General features: G+C 33.4%; 1 protein-coding gene across 1 annotated transcript in view; it reads left to right on the forward strand.

Annotated features, from left to right (window-relative positions):
• Positions 1-7,001, forward strand: part of LOC134851498 (uncharacterized) — an 18,431-nt gene extending 11,430 nt beyond the window's left edge. Inside the window, exons 2-4 of the mRNA XM_063867658.1 lie at positions 2,442-2,596; positions 3,984-4,107; positions 6,840-7,001. Of these exons, the coding sequence (XP_063723728.1) occupies positions 2,442-2,596; positions 3,984-4,107; positions 6,840-7,001 (441 nt within the window). The remainder of the gene's footprint in view (positions 1-2,441; positions 2,597-3,983; positions 4,108-6,839) is intronic.
• Positions 7,002-20,554: the final 13,553 nt, after the last annotated feature.

Raw genomic sequence — 20,554 nt, forward strand, 5'->3', positions numbered from 1 at the left:
AAGCAAATGAAATAATGAAAGTATCAAACTTTTAAAAAACGGCCAAAATTTTCAACGGTATTTTTTGTAATTTTTTTTCACCCCCAACGCCCAAAATTCTAAATTTTTCATCTTTTCAATTGTCTTGCGTGTTACTATGGCCGAATGCGTAATGTTAAGAAGTAAGTTATGAAGAACAAAATTGTTCACAATAGTTAGCCTGTTTATCATGCAAATTTTTCCTGCATTATGACTACGTAAAATTATTTTTTCAAAACTGATATTCAAAAATGGGAGGGTTCGGTGGGTGCAAAAGAGCTTTTTTGTGAACATGAATTTTCAATTAATCATGCATTGATCAAGGCATACAAAAACATGCCATACAAAATAAAAAAGCATTTTGAGAGTTTTTGAAAAAAAGGTTATGCTGAGAAATTGAAAGAAATCAATTTTTTATTCAGCAATACATTCTGCGCACAAAAAAGTAATTTTTGCATGGAAAAAATTTTTTTTGTACAGAATGTTAGTTCGAGTATAAACTTCGTTTTGCGATTGAAAAAAAAAACACTATTTTTTTGGTGCAACATTGTTACAAAATTTTTGCTATGTCATAACGTAGAAACATTTTGCATGGTGAGCAAATTAGTTTTGTGATAATGAGAGTTCTTTATACATTAAAGAGGCTCTTTTCCAGTTCCCCCTTTCAAAATACCGAGTTTTATGTTTGTTTTACGTGTTATTACGGCTAAATGCGTGATGTTACGCTGTAAAGTATGAAGAACAAATCTGTTCACCACGATTTGTTCACCACGCCGAATTTCATTGCATTATGACAATGTTAAATAGAGTTTTCAGTATTGAAAATGAAAGGAGGAAACTGGAAAAAAGCCCTTAAAGATCAACATGGCTTAAAAATGGGGAACAAAGTTAAATATGGAGGAAAGTGGAAAACAGCCAAAACTTTTCTCGGCTCAATTGTTATGAAGAGTATGTTTTTGCTCTTTCACACATTTTCTTTAACGACAAGGCATGAATGAAAAATGAATTATTAGAACGCATGAATGAAAAAAGAAATCATTTACATAGTTTCGCGCACTTTTCACAATTTTTCCGGGCTCTTTTCAAAACAAGCCCGATTGTAACAATTGAAAGGGCAAAAACTGCTCTTTTTCCTTCCCCCCCTATCTGCAATTTTTTACGCGTAATATTACTGTTCCCACGAATCGATTAACAAAATTGGCATGCGGACTAATTGGGCCATGACAAACATATTTGGTCTTCATTTTAACCTTGTAAAAACCACTCATTAATTCGTAAAGTTGAAGCTCATACAAGGTAGGGGGGGGGGGAAGGAAAAAGAGCCACATAAACAAATAGAAAAAGCAAAAATATACTCTTCAACAGTTGGAACATAGTAGAAGATGGCCTCGGGCAAAAGAGCCGCCATCGGGCACTTCGTGCCCTCAGGGCCGGGCTCTTTTTGCCTCGGGCATCTTTCAACTATGTTCTAAATACTACAAAGACACGAGAGGATAATTCGTTAATTTATTGTTCACACTTTCGCGGATTGCGGGTAATATGCCATTGCCGGGCCGGTTTTTTTTCAGACCAATTTAAGAAAAGTTGATTGCATATGGGCCTTGATCCGAAACTTTGTAATTAGCAAGCGTGTATGCTTGCACTTGCCTAAAGTGCGGCTTTGCTGCTGGAATACCACTTTGATAGTTTCTTTCAATAAGCGACTTATATATGCGTGGCAACTTATCCGCACTCATAATCGTTCCAAATTGAGTTTAGGCAAGGTAATAGATCTTATTAATTCCATGAATCACTCAAATTTTAACGCTTTGGTTTTATCAGCCTAAAATTTGTAGTTTGTCAATACTTCATATACCAAAATTGATTCGAGGCCAATCAATGGCAGTCCGAACTTTGAGGGCTTTGCCATAAAAACATACGAGCAGTCTTGATTTATGGTTCATCAAAAAAGGGAAGTTGAAAAAAAGGCTCTTTTCAAGATACTATTGATTTTTTGAAGTTCGATTTACATAACTCATTTGAAAATAAAGCGTGATAATGTAACAAAAGCGTGATGGTGGCGTGAACAACGAGTGAACAACGTAAAACATTTTGGCTCTTTTCCACTTCCCTCTGCCATATTTGATTTTCAGTTTTGAAAACGTAATGTTACGTTGTCATTATGTAGTGAAATTTTGCAGGTTGAACATGTTCGTAAGTTCAGCGTTCAGCCATAGTAACTCTTAAGACAATTGAAAAACTGAAAAATTTGAAATACGGGGGGCGGGGGGGTCTTTGGAAAAAAACCAACAGTTTTTTACAATGTGAATTACCATTTGAACAATTTTAGACAACTTTTTTTGTGATTTAACAAGGGGCTGAAAAACCAAAAAACAGCCAAAAGTAGCCGAAAATTCCTAATCGGTTCCAAAGATTGCTTTCAGAGCTTCTGCTGCAAGAATGAGCTGATGTGCCAGCGTATGCTGGGTTTCACCCAAGTGGTGGGCAGTGGCACCTACATCGCCCTCCAGTGTATGCTCAAGATGAATCTCAGCAAGCCACTCATCGACACCGGCAGCAGCTGTTGTCTCATCATGAGGTTAGGTCATTTAGCTCTTCTGCAACATCCCGTCCCTGAGATAAACTTCAAGTTTTACCGGAAGAGACAAAAACCACAAATTTGCTATTAAACTAAGTTTAATAAAAGGCCTTTACAAACAAGAAAATGATTACATCGTTTCTGTTTTCTCCGTATAAAAAAGTTTGCTTTTTGATCAAAATTGCCAAAAAGTTTCTTATGTTTTTTTCAATTTTACAAGTTTGTTTAAAAAAACTTTCTCACGAAGACATTTAAAACGGAGAAGTAGTTGCCTGATGTTCTCCCGAAAACGCACGGATTGTATGTACATTTTATGATGAAACTGATTATTTGTCGAAAACTAAATATTTTATTTAATTATGATTGAAAAGAGTGAGAAAAAACAGCTGTCATAATTGTGCACTAGAGCTTTTCATAACAACTTCAGATCAATTTAAGCGTGAAAAAAATCTTCGCCGTCACCAGGGAAGGATCTAGGATTTTCTCGAGGGGGGGGGGGGGGGGTTTGGGCGGATTTTCAAAAAAAAATTCAAAACCAAATTTCGACCAAATTGATTTTCCGACCTCTCCTAAAGTACTGAAAAGACGCTGTTTTGGCCAAACTTTCTGCGCCGCAGAGAAAATTTTGAAAAAACAGGTAAAAAAGCCGTTTTTGGGCACTTTTTGGAAAATTTTGACAAAAAAACGCGTTTTTTTTTGGCGCGCGCTCCCCCTCGAAGTTAGTATACATTGGCGCCGAACGCCTTTTTGGCCTGCTTTTTCAAAATTTTGCCTGCGGCGCAGAAATTTTGGCCAAAACAGGGTCTTTGTACTGCTTTGGAAGAGCTCACAAAATCAATTTGGTCGACCTAAAAAAAGTCGACAAAATGTTCGAAAATTTTTTGAAAATCCGCCCCCCCGAGAAAAACCTAGATCCGCCCTTCCTTGTATGTAAAAATTTGTAGCATATTTTATGAACACTGTTACCAAATGCAGCCAAAATTTCCTAGCTTGTCGTAGTAATAATTTTTACGCCCTTAACCAAACCCAACTTTATAATCTTTTGGTTATTTTTTTTCGGGCTTGGGTCAGTCGAGGCTTAAAACGCCTTTTTTGACATGTTTTGTTTTCAAAATGTTTTCACGCTTGTTAATTTTTTATGAGAGCTCGGAAAATCAATTTTGTCAGTCTTAAAAAGCATCGACAGAAATTTTTTTGAAAATCGGCCACCCCCTCGAGAAAATTGTAGATCAGCCCCTGGCCTGGGAATTGTTGCCTCACCATCAAACAGTGATCACGAAGCTGTGTGACTCGAACTAACAGGGAACATATCTGGATTCAGTCAATTGAACGTTACAGCCACTTTTCCTCCGCCGCCCATATCGAAATATTTTTCATGCCTTTATAGGTGCGCTGCTCCTTGGGTGGCCTTGGCAATGGGCGGAATGAACCTGCTTGTCCTTCCAGCAATGAAACAGAGCATGGGAGTTTGTCAAGATGACTCGAAACCCCCTGTCAAAGTACCGCCTGAGGTTAGCTATTTCGGCGTTATTTACTCACTTTGTCTGAGAATACCCTAGACTCCGACGCCCGAAATGTAGTGGGTTAATTGAAGCCCTCAAATTGACCTTGTAGTTTTTATGATGGCAACAGACTCAAAATGAGCTACCACGGGTTGAGGTGCTCGAATGCTTCAATGTTGAAAGTTCAGAATGTGCAATTTTTCGATTGAAACTCCGCGGTCGAGAGGAAAATTAAGTCAAGCAAAACGTCAAAACATATCCGTCTTTGGTCGAGAAAGTCAAAACTTAGGTCAAAAACAGTCGAAACATACTCAACTTTGATCGAGAGAGTAAAAACATATGTCAAAAACTATTAAAACATACCCAGTCAACCACATTCGCAAAAAAAGTCGAGCACAAGCTAAATTTTTGAATTTTTTTTTGAATATTTCATATTTAAATTGGAAATTGAGCAAAAAATCTGCACAGAAAAGACCTAAGTCAGAAATCGCAATCAGCAAAAATCTTTTGAGGAGAATTTCCTGCCACAAAATTAAAAATTTTAGAGGGAATCTTCTAAATTTTCAAAATCTGAGGGTTTTTGCTGCAGAAAATAGTAAATTCTAAGTGTACGACTAGGGCAATTGTAAAACTAAGTGTTTCATGCGTTTTCCACGAGCAGTATTACACATTGGCTTATAAAGGTTTGGTAGAATAACATAACAGTTGGAGATCAAAACAAAAAGCATGGCTTCGAACAAAAGCTTACACCTCGCGTACTTAAAAGACGGTTCAGAGCACATAAAAAGGAGTCTAAGGGCGTGATTTGATTGGATTTCTTAAGTTTGAATTTTTTTAAATTTGTCTATACTCGTTAATTGACATTTTCTTAGCCATACAAAGATCTAAGCCGCTATAGATTTTAAGTTTAAAGAGCTCACATTAACTGTTGTTGCCGTATAAAATTAGACGACAGTTTTTCGGATGAAGTTTAGTTTTCAATTTTTAAAAACATTTTCCATCCAGCCAAAAATCGTTTTTTTTTTGCTAATTTGCTAGAAATTCAGTTTCCCGCTAATAAAGTGACTAAAATTTTTGCTAGAAGTCGACCTTTCCCTGAAAATTTGTCTCATGTTTGGTTCATCTTGCGCTGATACATCTTTTCACAGATCGACTTGAACTTTGTTATGCCCAAAACTTGAATAGTTTTAAAAAAAATTGTGAAAAACAACTTTTTTTGATGGGTTATCCATAAGATCGCACAAAACTGAAACTTTTGCTGTAAAATTGAAATTCAAATACAACGAATTCAAAGGATAAAAAAGTTTTAACAACTCCAGATTTTCAAAACAACGACTTTGAATCTTACTACCACCAAAATCAGAATAAAATTACCATGAGCAAAACGAATCAAAATATCAATTCAAACAAAATTAAATTTTGAAAAAAGAAAGAAAATAATGAAGGAATTGGAATATGGACAAAAATACAGAAAAGTCTCAAAACACGAGAAAAAATCAAAAACGAAAGAAAAAATACATAAAAATTAATCAGCAAAATTAAAATGTCTGAGAAGATGTCGAAATATCCCTTCATTTTCAACAACAAAAACAGGAGAAAAAAAAAAGAAAACAACGAAAGAGAATTACATGCTTAACCAACAATTTTCTGATCGTTGTCAACAATTAGTCAACAAAACCAATATACCAACAAGAAGTAACGAGAAATGAAATCACCCTTCCATTTGCTTACAACGAAACAAAATTAAAAGACAATAAAAAACGAGGACTAACCATCACCATGCTCCATAAAATCCTCTTCAAATTACAATGAGTCCATACTTTATGAGATAAACAATGATTAGATAAAAAATTGTTGATAGTATTCGCAGCAACAGGCCCAGAGTACTCAGTAGAAGGTTACTTAAAAGCAGATACAGTCAATTTAATCTTGAATAAAGGACCAAAGCCTACAAGCTCGCCATTACATCAAATATGGATTCATAGAATGGTGGCATTATTCCAAGCCGTTCTAGCTGCAAAAATTGAACATTGGGTTACATAAAGTTTCAACATGTTTTTTACGACGTTTCAGCAACTTTGGATTATGCAATATTATACAAAAATAAAGAGATTCATCAATTTTTTCTATCTGAGCTAGTTGGCCCAAAACGAAACCTATATTAGCAAATTTCTAAGTTCAAATTTTGTTATAATAATCAAGAATCTTTAACATATCTTTCAAATATCTTCGACTACAGTAGTTTGCCTTTCGGCACCAAATTCATTTTGCTTACAACGAGCATCTGAAACTGGATAGTTCAATATATTCTTGAATGAGAGCGGAACTGATTAAAACACCCATGAATTTCTTCTTAGAGAAAAAAAGGACTAACACCAAAAGTTCTCAAAAGAAGCTTTCAAGTTGGTGCTAAATTTCAAGCAGATTACAAAACCAAAAACGTAGTCAGAATGCTGCAAAATTAGATTTTGCTTATTTACTGTAATTATTCAGATGAGGAGATTCTTTAGTAGATACCATCAAGAGGACTGATGTTTTTACAGCTGTTTTAAAGCGTTTACATTTGTTAACCGATGTCCTAATCTGGTAACTCCTAACACAGCAAAATCTATTCCTTTACTTGTAATACTTCTAGTCCTGTGAAAATTAGCATGCTGTCGAATTAAGCTATGGAACGTATTGGGTTCAACAACCTATTGTTAAAACATTGAAGGATAAAAATGTCAGAATGAGTTGTTTAGATTGTGGAAAAGACTACCAAGGCTGGTGAGAAGGCACTGAGTGCGTGTGGACAAGACCCAGACTGTGGCAAGGTGTGCAGATACATGACAGTCACTGCCCATGTCCTCTTCATAGGTGCCAACATGGTCCTCATGTGCGGAATGATCAAGAAAAAATGCTGAAAAGGATGGAACCAGACAAAAACAGACTAACACATTCCTGTATCATTATGATGCATGACTTGAGTTTTCGATTTTGTAATAGATATTAAGTAACCAATCATGAGAGAACTATTTCAATTCATGGTAAAAAGATTAGTGCAAAGAGTTTTGCCAAAAAAAAACAAATAACTAGTTACAGTTCTCTTCCAAAAAGTCATCATGATGTCATAAAAAAACCATTTCGAATGACTTAGGCCCGCATTACAACCGCATTAAGTGTTTCCTTGAACCCAAAATCTAAAATTTGGCTGAACAAATGACAGAAGAATTGAAATGAAAGAGGAATCTGAAAATCGGACAAATGACAAAGATTGGACCGCTTTGAGCTACTTATCATTTACTTTTTCCCTCCATGCACCAGCGGATTTGGGGGGCGGATGTTCCGTCTCCTCAGGGATTCGACCCTCTACCGACCCAGGAATTTGATCTTTGTACTATTTTGAGATATTCATTTTTGGCGAGGGACCCTAAAATTTTTCTAAAAGCGTCTTTTTCTAAAATTTTCTAAAAGGGGATTCGCGCGCTGATTAAACGCAATTTTTTGGTCAACATTTTTCCAAAAAGTGCCTAACACACCTTTGAACCTTTGAAGACCTGTTTTCTCTGAAAGTTGCGGCGCAGAAAATTCGCTCAAACTAATTTTGAAAAACCACACCCCCCTTCGAAAAAATCCTAGATCCGCCCCTGCTTTCAAGTATTAGTCTTTCGTTATACGCTCACCTACATTTTCACACTCTAGTAATCTAAGCAAGCGCCCTACTAAAACATTTACTACATACATTTACTACATACATTTACTACATACATTTACTACTGCACTTTGCAAACACGCCAAAAAGGATCCATCGGAATAAAACATCAGAAAATAACCAGACTGATGGAATTAGAGTAAAACTCTGACTTTTTGCTACTGCCTTTAAAAATCTATGTAGCTATCGATTTGAAAAAAAATGCTCAAAAACATGACATGACCTAACCGCTATGCATTGTACAAAGTCATATAATTTGCGCAGAATAATGATTTATTTAGACCAAAAAGCATGCTTCAACTCCATTGGAATTAATTTTTGAGTCTGCATCGCTGCTTATGAGTTATAAAAATGTAATTAATTGCATGTTAATTATCAAGAACTGGACAAATAAACAATTTTTAATACCCAACAAGATTGCTTGTACATCAGGGCAAATCCCTTAATGTTCCGACTGCACTTAAGGTCATTGATTTTTTTTGGTTGATAATTGACAAAGTATTTGAGAAAAAAAGTACTTTTTTCTTTTTTTTTCAGTTTATCTCCCTTCACGCTATGTAAAATACTAAATTGCTGGCATTAATTTGCTATAACGAATTTATATTTCTTCTTACGCGTGTTATAAGCACACAATATATCGCACTTTAATTATCACAAATTGGTCAAACTAGCAATTTTCAAACGCCCGTAACTTGAAAAAAAGGTCACAGGTAAATTTTTTTTTATAAATTTAAGCTCGGACAGAATAATATTTCTCAGATGGTAAAAATTTTGTCAAGACTTTAGAAAACTAGTTGATAAACTAGAACAAGCAGAAATTACAATGACACTCGAAGAAACAGAAAATCTCAAACTACAATATGTTAATAGTATCGAAACTTTTACTATACATATAAACAACATACAAGATTCAGATGTAGATCTATCTGAAAAATTACTGAAGTTTTAAACATATATGAGAAAACTTCATATTTCAAAGGTAAATCGTCTTTCAAAAAATGGTGTGATTATTGCCAAAGATACGGACACAGCATTGTCGAATGTAGACAAAAAGAACAAGATAACCAGAACAAACCATAAAATTACAAAGAACCAAATGAATCATTCTTCCAATACATGAAAAGAGACCAAAAATTACCAAACAAAAATATACATAGTAATAACAGCTCTGAAAAACCGCTTCCAAATAATTCAAATTATTCAAGAATACAATCACTTTATAACTCTAGTTATAGAGGTAGATCACCAGAACAAATAAATTTACGAAATAGATATAGTCGATCAAAAAGTCAAAATAATCAGTATAGAAACAACTATTCAGGATCAAATTCAAACTGAAGAGAATATTCGTTTGATACCAGTTCCTATTCAAGTTCTAAGAATAGACACTATTCAAACGATAGATCACGAAATTCATCATACAATAGAAACAGAGACTATTCCAACAGTAGGAATAGAAGATATTCAAATAATCGAAATCAACGTTACCAAAACAATAGATCAAGAAACAATTCATACAACAAATCTAATTATCAACGAACTAATAACAACCACTATCATAATAGATCACGAAATAATTCACAAAATAGGGATCCAAATTATAACAATCAACAAAGAAATTATTCCCAATCTCCTCATAGGAATTAATAATCGTTATTCCGATTCCCAACACAAGTATAGAAGCAACACACCGAAACATCAAAGACCAATTAATCAGGTACACACAACTGAAGAAACAACTTCAGATCCCCTGGTATCGATGATACAGAAAGTACTGAATTACAATTATATCACATTAATTGTGAATCAACAGACAGTGAAAGTGATACAGATAATACCACCTCAGTTAATTATAATAACAGTTGAAAATTACTACGAACCTATCATATATGAACAACCCTTCAAATCAAACCTTTATGAAAATCAATTGGAACTTCTTCAAGATTATTACACTAGACCTAGTAGTAATAATAAACCAGTTACACAAGAAGTAAATGAAATTAACACTATAATTAAACCCGAAAGAGACGAAGTACAATGTTCAAGTACAAACCACATTTATCAAAATTTACAAAAAGAACTACCAAAAGAAAAAGTTTGGACAATCCCTTTACTCTTAGAAAGTCCAAAAATGTAAAGAAATTTAACCACCAGACCTTGAAATAGATGTTTTAATCGACTCAGGAGCAGAATCAAATATCATCAATATCTCCACTTGGAATGAAATCAAAATATTACACCCGAACTTAATACCTATGAAAATAGCCAATAAATTAGCAACAGCACAAGGCTCAAGCATAATTAATTATGGAAAAATCCAAGTTTTCCTTGTCCCCACTAGAACAATGGAACAAAATAAAATCTTAAGCAAAGCATGTAAACAAACATTCCACATAACAGATATAAAACATAATATCATTGGCATACCGTTTTTAACTAAATATAATCCCACAATAAACATTTTTAATAGTAAACTCCATATAAAAGACATGTACACAAGAATGAAGAACCCAGCCTTAACATTCTTTCAAATTTTAAACCACAATTTTTCTCCAAATTTTACCCTGTATACAATCAGGAACGCAAATACCTGAAACCACTTTCAAGAAATGTATATAACTTTTCAATCAAACAAGTTCACCAGTATGATAAAAACCAAAAAAACAACATCTATTTATGTTAGACCTTGAATTTAAACCCAATCATAAATTTTTTTGAATAACAATTTCATCCATAAAATACATGAAACATTCAAACTCCGGTAATATTTTGTTACATTATATAATAATTCACCATACCAAATAACATTACCCCTAGGACTTTTAGGGTATTGTGAAACAAATGCCACAACTTCACCCACAAACAAAGTAGCATATCGAGTCAAAAATATTTTACAACTACTAGACATATGTCAATCAACAATTCTTGATGAAAAATTATCAATAAACAATATAATAAGCAACGAAAAAAAAATACAGAGTATTTCACAAAAACACCATATTTTAAACCAACGTTCAAAAAATCAGATTATACAGAAGAACAACGAAAATTTTTGACAAGGTTTAATTTTCAGCACTCTCAAATAACACAAAACGAATTCGACAAATTAGCCACACTACTACTAAAATATCCAACAGTTAACGCAACATCAAAAATTGATGTTGGAAAAATTAGTTCACCACTACATTTACCTTTAAAACCTGACGCAATTTTTAAAAACCAAAGTGCAAATAAAGTACCAATACACTTACATGATAAAGTAAACAAACTACTTGACATTTTAGAACAATATGAAATTATATCCCCATTACAAAAAGACAAACAACCAAAAGGTAACACCTTTATCAATCCAGTTTTCAACCTAGCTAAATGAGAATCACTAAAAACAGTTTTAGACGCTAGATATCTCAATTCATTAATTGATGAATTGAAATGCAATTGGCCTATTGAACCCATTCAAGTAATTCGAACAAAATTAAATGGTAAATATTTCACAACTACAGATATGAATAGAGCATACAATTAAATGCCACTAGAAGAACAATCACGACGATTAACACAATTCGTTATTGGAAATCAGCAAAACGAATTCAATAGATTATTCTATGGAATATATATAGGACCAGCAGCTTTTTCAGCTTTTCTGAGTAAAATTTTTTGACCACTTATACTCCAGAAAAATTCAGTCACATACTTAAACGATGTTTTCATGCAACCACAAACCAAAGAAGAGATGTTTATAGTTTTAAAACAGTATCACCAAATACTAAAAAACGAAAACATCAAAGCAGCCCCGGACAAATCACATTTTTTCTTAACGGGCGTAAAACTTCTGAGTCACATTATTGAGAAAAACACTATAACCCCTTTGAAATCACGCATAGACGCAAATCAAAAACTCCAGCCACCCACGAATAAAAAGAAAATCCAGGAATTCCTTGGAATGTTAAATTTCTTAAATAAATATGTACACAAAATGCAATTATACTTAAGACCTTTCTATAACATCCTTAGACAGCAAAATAACTTTGAATGGACTACCGAACATCAAACACGATTTGAAGAAAGTAAAAAATTTTTAACAGAACAAATATTAAGTTTAATCCCATATCCAAATCAACCATTTTACGCAATGTGCGATGCTTAAAATTTTGGCATCGGCGCACCATTACTACAATCACATAGTGGAAAAAATAAAATGAATCTTATATCACCAAACTCTCGCTTATTTACACAAGCTTAACTACGACTCTCTACTCTTATGAGAGAGTGCACAGCTATAATATACACACTTATAGAAAATGATTTTCTGATACTTGGATCAAAACATCCAACAGTTCTATTTACAGATCACAAACCAATTATATTTTTTTTTACACAAAAATCACATCCAAACCATAGAATTTACAGATTTCAATTAATTCTAATGAAATTCCCAAACCTACATATAGTTTGGACAGCAGGAAAAAATCTTGCATTACCAGATACACTAAATAGAAATACACCACCTGAACAACCTACACGAAAAGCTACAGTTGAAATACCACGAAATATTAAATTTTATCTTGCCAAAAATAAAACATCAACAAAATTAGAATGTAAATATGCAGTAAAAACCGACATAGATCAATCACAAATAAACAATTTGCAACATTTCCCACTTTATTTAGATTTACAAAATAATCACTATGAAGTTGACTTATTAGGTACTTTAAACCAATACCAGATTCGCATTGGATAAAAAATAATACCCAACAAAACAAAATCAAACAACAACCACACAAAAAAGATCTTTCCCCATTAATAGAAAGAAAAATTTAACTGACATCATAAATTTATCAGGATCACCAACAAATGATTTAAAATACACAGTAAATCAAGTTTTTAACCTTCATGACCCACTTGACACAATTCCCCTATCAAAATTAGAAGTCGAAAATATTTTTCTACCAGCAACAGAAACAATTACACTACAATTATTACAGAAATACCAAAACCTTGAACCTGTTATTAGACAACTCAAATCATGGCACAAATATAAAACAAAAGCAGCAAAAGCTGATACAACAATTTTAGGAAACAAAACACTCCTTCGATACTTCAGAAAATTCAATAATACAACTATAAATGAAAGCACAGACCTTTTAGAATATCAAAAACCTGATTTTAAAGTACCCTGTCTTCCCCTAAGTATGATATTGATAGAATCCAACATATCACACACACAACATACAAAAGGACACTAAGAATCAGAAAAGACCAGCTCAAATTTTACACACATTTTTTACTTCCCAAATGCACCAATTTGGATTAAAGTATTATGCAACGATTGCATAATATGTCAATTAAATAAACCTTATTCCAATCAAAAACAAATAGCACCGAAACAAGATTTTAAAGGACAAAGTCTATATTTCAATCATAGAATTTCATTTGACACAAAAGGACCAATTTCACCATCCTCCGAAGGAAATTCTTATATTATGGTCATTGTTGATGCATTTACTCACTACGTAGCACTCAACCCAGTACCACATTGTAAAGCTTATTACGTATATACAACACTTTGCGAACATTGGATAGCTAATTTCGGACTATCCGAAATACTAGTCACAGATAACGGCACAGAATTTGTAAATAATGAAATCATCACATTATGCCACTTATATGATATCAAACATAAACCACCTATAACTCATGCACCATGGACAAATGGATTAGTCGAAGGTATGAACCGTTCACTACAAGAATATCTTAGATGTATCATTAATGGAATTGATACACGATATACTGAATGGTCAGCAGATGTAAAATTATTCCCCTTATCCTATAATTCACAAATCACAACAACTCTAGAAATGTCACCATACGAAATGGTTTTTAATCAAAAGCCACAAAAATCAATTAGCTTACAGCAAATGCCCATAAAAATACACAAGGTTATTTTCAACGAATTAAAGAAATAAACAACTTTAATTTTGATTAACGTCAATATTCTTTTTAATCACTTTGAATTTTCACACTTCCGTAATAACATGCTGAAACCACACTCGATAAATTCTAGTTCAAATTCAGCCAATAGAAATCATTCAAATTTGTCACCTTATTATCTCTCACACAAACTCATTAGCCGACAGATATCAATCTTCGGGCATATCTATAACTATAATTTTACGACCTCCAGGTCAAAAATCAGCAACTTGCTAAAACTTGACAACTAAAATACACACTACTTGAATATTACAACCCTCCCCTATCTAATAACGCAAAGATCAACAAAATTTTCCCAATTCAGACCTCAAAAACCCTCCAACCAAAAATGGCAAATTAGCCTTAAGCAAAAAAGACCCTGATCATTTGGCCTAAAGTACAAATAATTCAAAGATACCCCCAATTACCCAACAAATAAAAACAAAACTACGAAGACCTTTCGAACTTCATAAAATAAACCATCAACAATTTTTGAGAAAACTCGACCCACTTGTCAAAAAAATCAAAAATAATATGACCACACTTGAATTTCGCTCCAAAAGTTGAAAAAATATTCGACGAACGAATCATTTCTTAAATGCTTCTTTCTATAACAGTCGATAACTTAAAACAAATACTTTCAATTTTTTTCACAAAATTTTCTTTTCTATTTAAATCTTTGCTATTCTTTTTCATTGAAATTTTTGAAGACCTAATAATCCTTTCCATATTTTTTGCAATCTTTGTCTTATTTTCTATTCCCTATTTGAAATATACCTCCAACTTTCCCAAATCCTTGACCACATCTACAGGTACGAAAACACAAAATCTATTTAAATGATGCGAACAATTTTTAGTCGAAAATATATTTTTCTATTATTCATAGTTTTTCTCACATTTTAACATCCCTAATTATGACAATGTGCAAATGTATAAAATAGGCAATAGTCACATTTGCCTTAGCAACTTTTCTTTCGATACTTTTTATTGAAGAATTTTATAATAAACATAAATTTTCTCTATAGATTTAAACAATCAAATACCTTTTAAAAATTGCTAATCAACCACCACCAAACAGACCCACAAACAACTTCCCAAAAAAGTCCAAAAACACCTACAACTACCCAAAATCCCCAATCATCATCACGCATCTCTTTTCAAGACAACCCATACACTTTTGAAGAACAACACGCACGATTATCTGAACCATTAGAAACAGTTAATCGCCAAGCACCTTTAAGCGAACCAACATATAATTTATATCCCACCTTACAACAAGATCTCAATCAAGTAAGACATATTAGCAAAAATCAAAGTACACTTGAAACAAATAGACAAATTATACATCCAAGACGAAACAGAAATTTTCAAACCCCCAGAGTTCATTTTAACACACCTCAATCACCAACACCAACTACCTCAGAACTTTCTAGCAGTACACTACCAAAAACTCCCACACTTGCTTCACAACACAGCCTTTCAAATATTCCATCAGACTATCTAGGTTCAACTCCAACATCAGAGCAAATCCGAGAAAATCTTTTTAACCTCCCAGAAACCACCGAACGACCACCATATTGGAAAACACACTCATATACTCAAGGTGAACCCAATTTAGTGAATGAACCAAAAGATATTTCTTCTGATACAACATTATCATCCCTGCAAGAAACACTTTCACTTCCATCAACGCCATCTATAAGTCAAATATCTCCAATACTTTTCCCCCTTGACTTCACAATTTTCAAATACTTCAACAAAATAATCTCCAATTATGGTTTGAAATCACAGTCAGACTTAATAATATTGTTCAACACCCTTTTCCCCTAAGTCCACCAAATATTACAGCTCAATCATTACCTCCCCCATTTATAACAACTGAAGTCATATATAAATACGACAGATATACAAAAACTACAATTGGGTTTATCACCTTTTATAACCCATACTCAGGATTATCATACACATGTATATTTGAAAACCATTTACAATTCAATACCTCCTTTTTCTAATTTTTTCCGAACGAAACACAAATCCATCTCCTCGCACAGGATCTCAGGATTTATTAGTAACACACTATGATTGTGAAGAAAACGAGCAAAAAACGCTACACAAATATGCTATAAACCAAGTAACACAATGCGAATCAGAACCACAAGCTATGGAAACCACAAACATAATAGCAACAATATAGTCAAAAGCCCGAGCAACAACACTTACAGGCTATAAATTTACAGCGACATCTTCCGAAAAGAAAGTATATTGTTCACAAGTTTCCAATGGAAATAAAAATCGACTTGATCACGAATCTTTCTCTCGAAGTAATATAGAAAGATTTTTACATCTCAAACCCGACGATTATAAAAACGAACTACTCACATTGAACTTGACAAAAAACAAAAACTCAAACAGAAAAACCGTAAACTTTCAAGTCTTCACCGACTCTGTACATCAAGCAGAACTTGAAAGATATCAATGACATTTTAAATTAGACGAAAGATACCCATACAACGGCGCACACGGACGACTAACGTATGATATTCACAACAAACACTGGATACCACATATTGGAATAAATAATCCCTCAAACTGCAAAGCTGGTACAAAAAATAAAGGATACCGAAAAAAAGTTTTTTGACTGGAAAATACAACTTGAAAAAAAAACAACTCACACGAGATTTAAAAGATAACACTATAATTTATCAAGGAATCAGAGTACCTTCTAAAAACGAACAAGGCTATTGTGATCCTACAACAAGGACACATGCAACAATTTTTTGGTTCCCGAAGACACTTGTACAACATTTCAAGTAGCAAAAATCCACGCTAGAATGATTAAATTTCATGAAAAATATTTCATTGAATCCATCCCATTTGAAAATGTCAACCCAAATCAAAAAAGACAACACAATACTAAATCAAAAACATTCATAATATAGAAAATAAGTTAACACGTTTTCAAATCTATCACGAAACAGATTTTGCATGTAAATATAAAAATCCACTCTACAAAATCCAATATTCCGAAATACTTGTCGAATACGAGCAAGGTTTCGATATGAACACTGGAAAAATAAAAAATATTCCCTATGCAGCACTTCAACCTATCTGAGAAGGAACACCATACATCCCAGTAAATCTTCTTAAAAACGCAGGAAACTCTCGTGGAAAAATCAAACCACAAGACACTGAAAGCACACGAGTACAAGATTTATTACTAATGAATAGTACATATTTAGGTGCAATACACTATGACATCCACTTAGATATGAAATTAGAATACACAATTAGTAGAATTTTTCAGGAAATGTCACTTTCCGAATTAGAAACACTACATCAACTATGTGAGTTAGAAAGAACTCAGATCTTACAATCACTCGCACTAGCAGTTTTAAAAATACCCTACGCAGGATATTTGTTATCCTGAAATAGATCAAACTTCCTTGACTATGAAGGAAACATCTTATGGTTTCATACTTGGACCACAAAAGTATCACCATTATATGTTTTTGAAGATAATTGTTGTTAGAAACGAATCGCGATATTCTATAAAAAAAAGAACATTTTGTCGATAGACTTTCAAGACGAACATATTTTTGGGATACCGCAGTCCCATATGGATCAAAAAACAGCCACAATGTCGTACAATTAAACCCCGATGAAGAAAAGTACTACCTACTTAAACCATACCCTACATTAATGCAACCATTAAAAAAGTTTTCACCCGAAAGTATTCGAGCTATTGCTCGCAATCCCAATATCGATCTAAAATCGATAGGAATATATTCTAAATCAGATATACAACATCACATTCGTACAAAATAATTATTTTCAAGAACTACTAACACAAATGGACACTATACAAAAACAATCGATAGATCAAAATTCAAGAATACTTGCAGAAACCGCAGGATTTTCAGACATCTATAACAAGACTACAGCGGATATTTTAAAGATATTAAGGACTACATATATTTAAACGGCGAAAAAAAACAGACCACAAGATATCTCACCAAAAATTTTTTTTAGTTTCGTAACCTTGAAAAACGAAATCCTTGCCTTTCTAGGGTGGCCATATTACATCTTAGAAAGATTGACTATCTTATACGCTATGATTATTTTTACTGGATTTCTTTTCTCATTACTAAAAGGAATCTACAACACATGCGCAATACATACACAAGTAAACCGACAAGCAAGCGTAGCACGCATATTATTTGCAGGATTTTTTGGAATTTTTTCATCATCAATAAACGAAATACTCTTTGATGCACAAATCAAAGAATACAATACGAAACTATCAACAAACCCGAACACATACGACAAATCACACAATAATACAAATACATTACCTACAGCACCACATTCACCAAATTTACATCATAACCATCCATTATCATTAGTTTCACGAAATTTTAGAAACCTAGCAATCACAATCACAAACCCTCCAAACTTAAGATCAAGTAGCATACAAAGCCCTATTCAAGATATAATAACACAAAACCCCTCAAAATGACGATACATATGAACAAAACATTAAACAGCCCATACCATCACTTTTCACTCTCAAGATTATCATTTTTTCAGCCCACGATGAGCAGACAAATTGGATCATTCCATCGATCAAACTCCCACCCTGCCAATCTACAAAATCCAATCCCCATTATCCCACTTTTTGCTTTTCCGCCACCTGATTCACCACAAACTAATACATCATCATGCATGAATTCTGATACTAACTCAGACATCACGACTTTTCTGACAATATCACAACTTAATAACTCCGATATAGAAACTCCCGATGAATTCGCAGATTCCGAACCATCCCCTTCTACCTATACCCAGACCAATTCTTCAACCTTCTCAAAACCCCCTTTCGACCTATTCAACCTCAAAACCACTGTACATCTCCCTCCACTCCTTCTCATGTTTCCCAAGTAACCCCAACCTACTCCCCAGTTGTTTTTGGACGATCAACCAACAATTCCCCAGATATAATTCAAATTTCAGAAGAATTAGATAATTTTGTAACACTCCGACAACAGTTATCATCCCCCCACACTCTCACTATTCACCAACTATCATCAACAATAACATCATCAAATCCATCAACACCTATACCAATTTCAGATTATACCCCATCATTAGCTCAATAATCCACATCAACAGAAACATCCACTAGTACTAACCGATCTTATAGAAATTTTAAACGTAAATTCCCAAATCACTCGTTCCCATCCAAACCCGGAACCGCCCGAGAATACGTTAACCATCCAGACAACACCAATACTGCAAACTATCTTCAAGTAACTTTACCTTTATTTCCCCAATACACATTAAATCAATCCGACTCTAACCCTGAACAATATAATTTTGTAGATGAACATGTTTTAATACCCACACTTCATAGGACCGCTTATTACAATTATACTAATCCCCTTTCTTTACCACTCCATAACACCACACAAGATATTGAGAGAAATAAGAGCGAATTATTCAGACTAACCACGTCACTAACATCCCGACAATTTACATACACAGGATTTAAAAAATTACTAAAAACATTCACTGCACCCCGAGCTAACGACTATTGAATAATTGAATAATATGATCATAAGATCATCAGACCTAACCAAGATCAATTTCTTGACGATGATCAATTTGCAAACCCACAATTAACAGAAAAATTGTTCATTGAAACATCCTACTTATTCACACTTAGCATACAAGATAAAAAGCATGATCACATTATTTCAGAAAAATTATCCGACATTCAAGCATACGAATCATTTTACGAAAAACTTCAAACATTTTCACTAACCTTTCATTTTCTTACACCAAAAGAACGTGATTTGAACTGTTCACACGACATCATGTTGAGAACTAAACAAACGCACCCACACTTATTATCGTTTTATACAGAATCATTTTCATTTAGACACGCCATCAAGACAAACCCACCACAGATTTCATTTCATAAATTCTAAATACACTTCACTGTTTTTCTTAAATTTCACATATTGTATTAAAGATACTAACCTTCAAGGCATCCTCCAGAATTATGATCCAATCACCCAGATGTATATATTCTGTCCCTTCACCAAGACCTTCAACGAAGAAGAATCCCAACCCCGAATAGTCCCGCATGAATATATTCAGCCTATAGAAATACCCATTTTAGAATTCATCTACAATAGTAGATATAATCACAAAATTTACAATCTAATTCAGAACACACCACACGAATTTGCAGTAGGCACCGAAGAACTAAAAATCATAAAAGCAATTCAATTGCTTTGGCCACTGCTTCAAACTAAAAACATCATTCGCAAAATTATTAACCACATCAGATGCTATTCACGATTTTTTCCCTCATGGCTTCTTTTCCGACGATTAAGGTAAGTATGAGTTGAATAATTCAAAACTAACTTTTTCAAAATAAAACTAACCATTCTTTATAAATGATTTACTTTTCTTTAGTCTTCACACCACAATCACCTATAAACAAGAAAAAACAAACAAAAATACAAACTCTTTTAATCATAATAAACTCTATTAAACCTTTAGCACTAAATGATGCAGTAAATTTCAATTTCAAAGTAGTAAATTTATCTATAAGTTATTTGCCTAAATGTAGTAAAATCAAATACGATGAAAATTATTTTATAATTTCAGACTCCCACAAAGCAGTAAAATTCAATTTCAAAGTAGTAAATTTATACAGAGAAGAAAGCAGTACTAACCTTTTACATATCTTCTATTCACCCGCACAAGAATTCTATCCAAAATCGCCCA

This window comes from Symsagittifera roscoffensis, chromosome 1 (genome assembly GCF_963678635.1).
Source record: "Symsagittifera roscoffensis chromosome 1, txSymRosc1.1, whole genome shotgun sequence".
Lineage (NCBI taxonomy): Eukaryota > Metazoa > Xenacoelomorpha > Acoela > Convolutidae > Symsagittifera > Symsagittifera roscoffensis.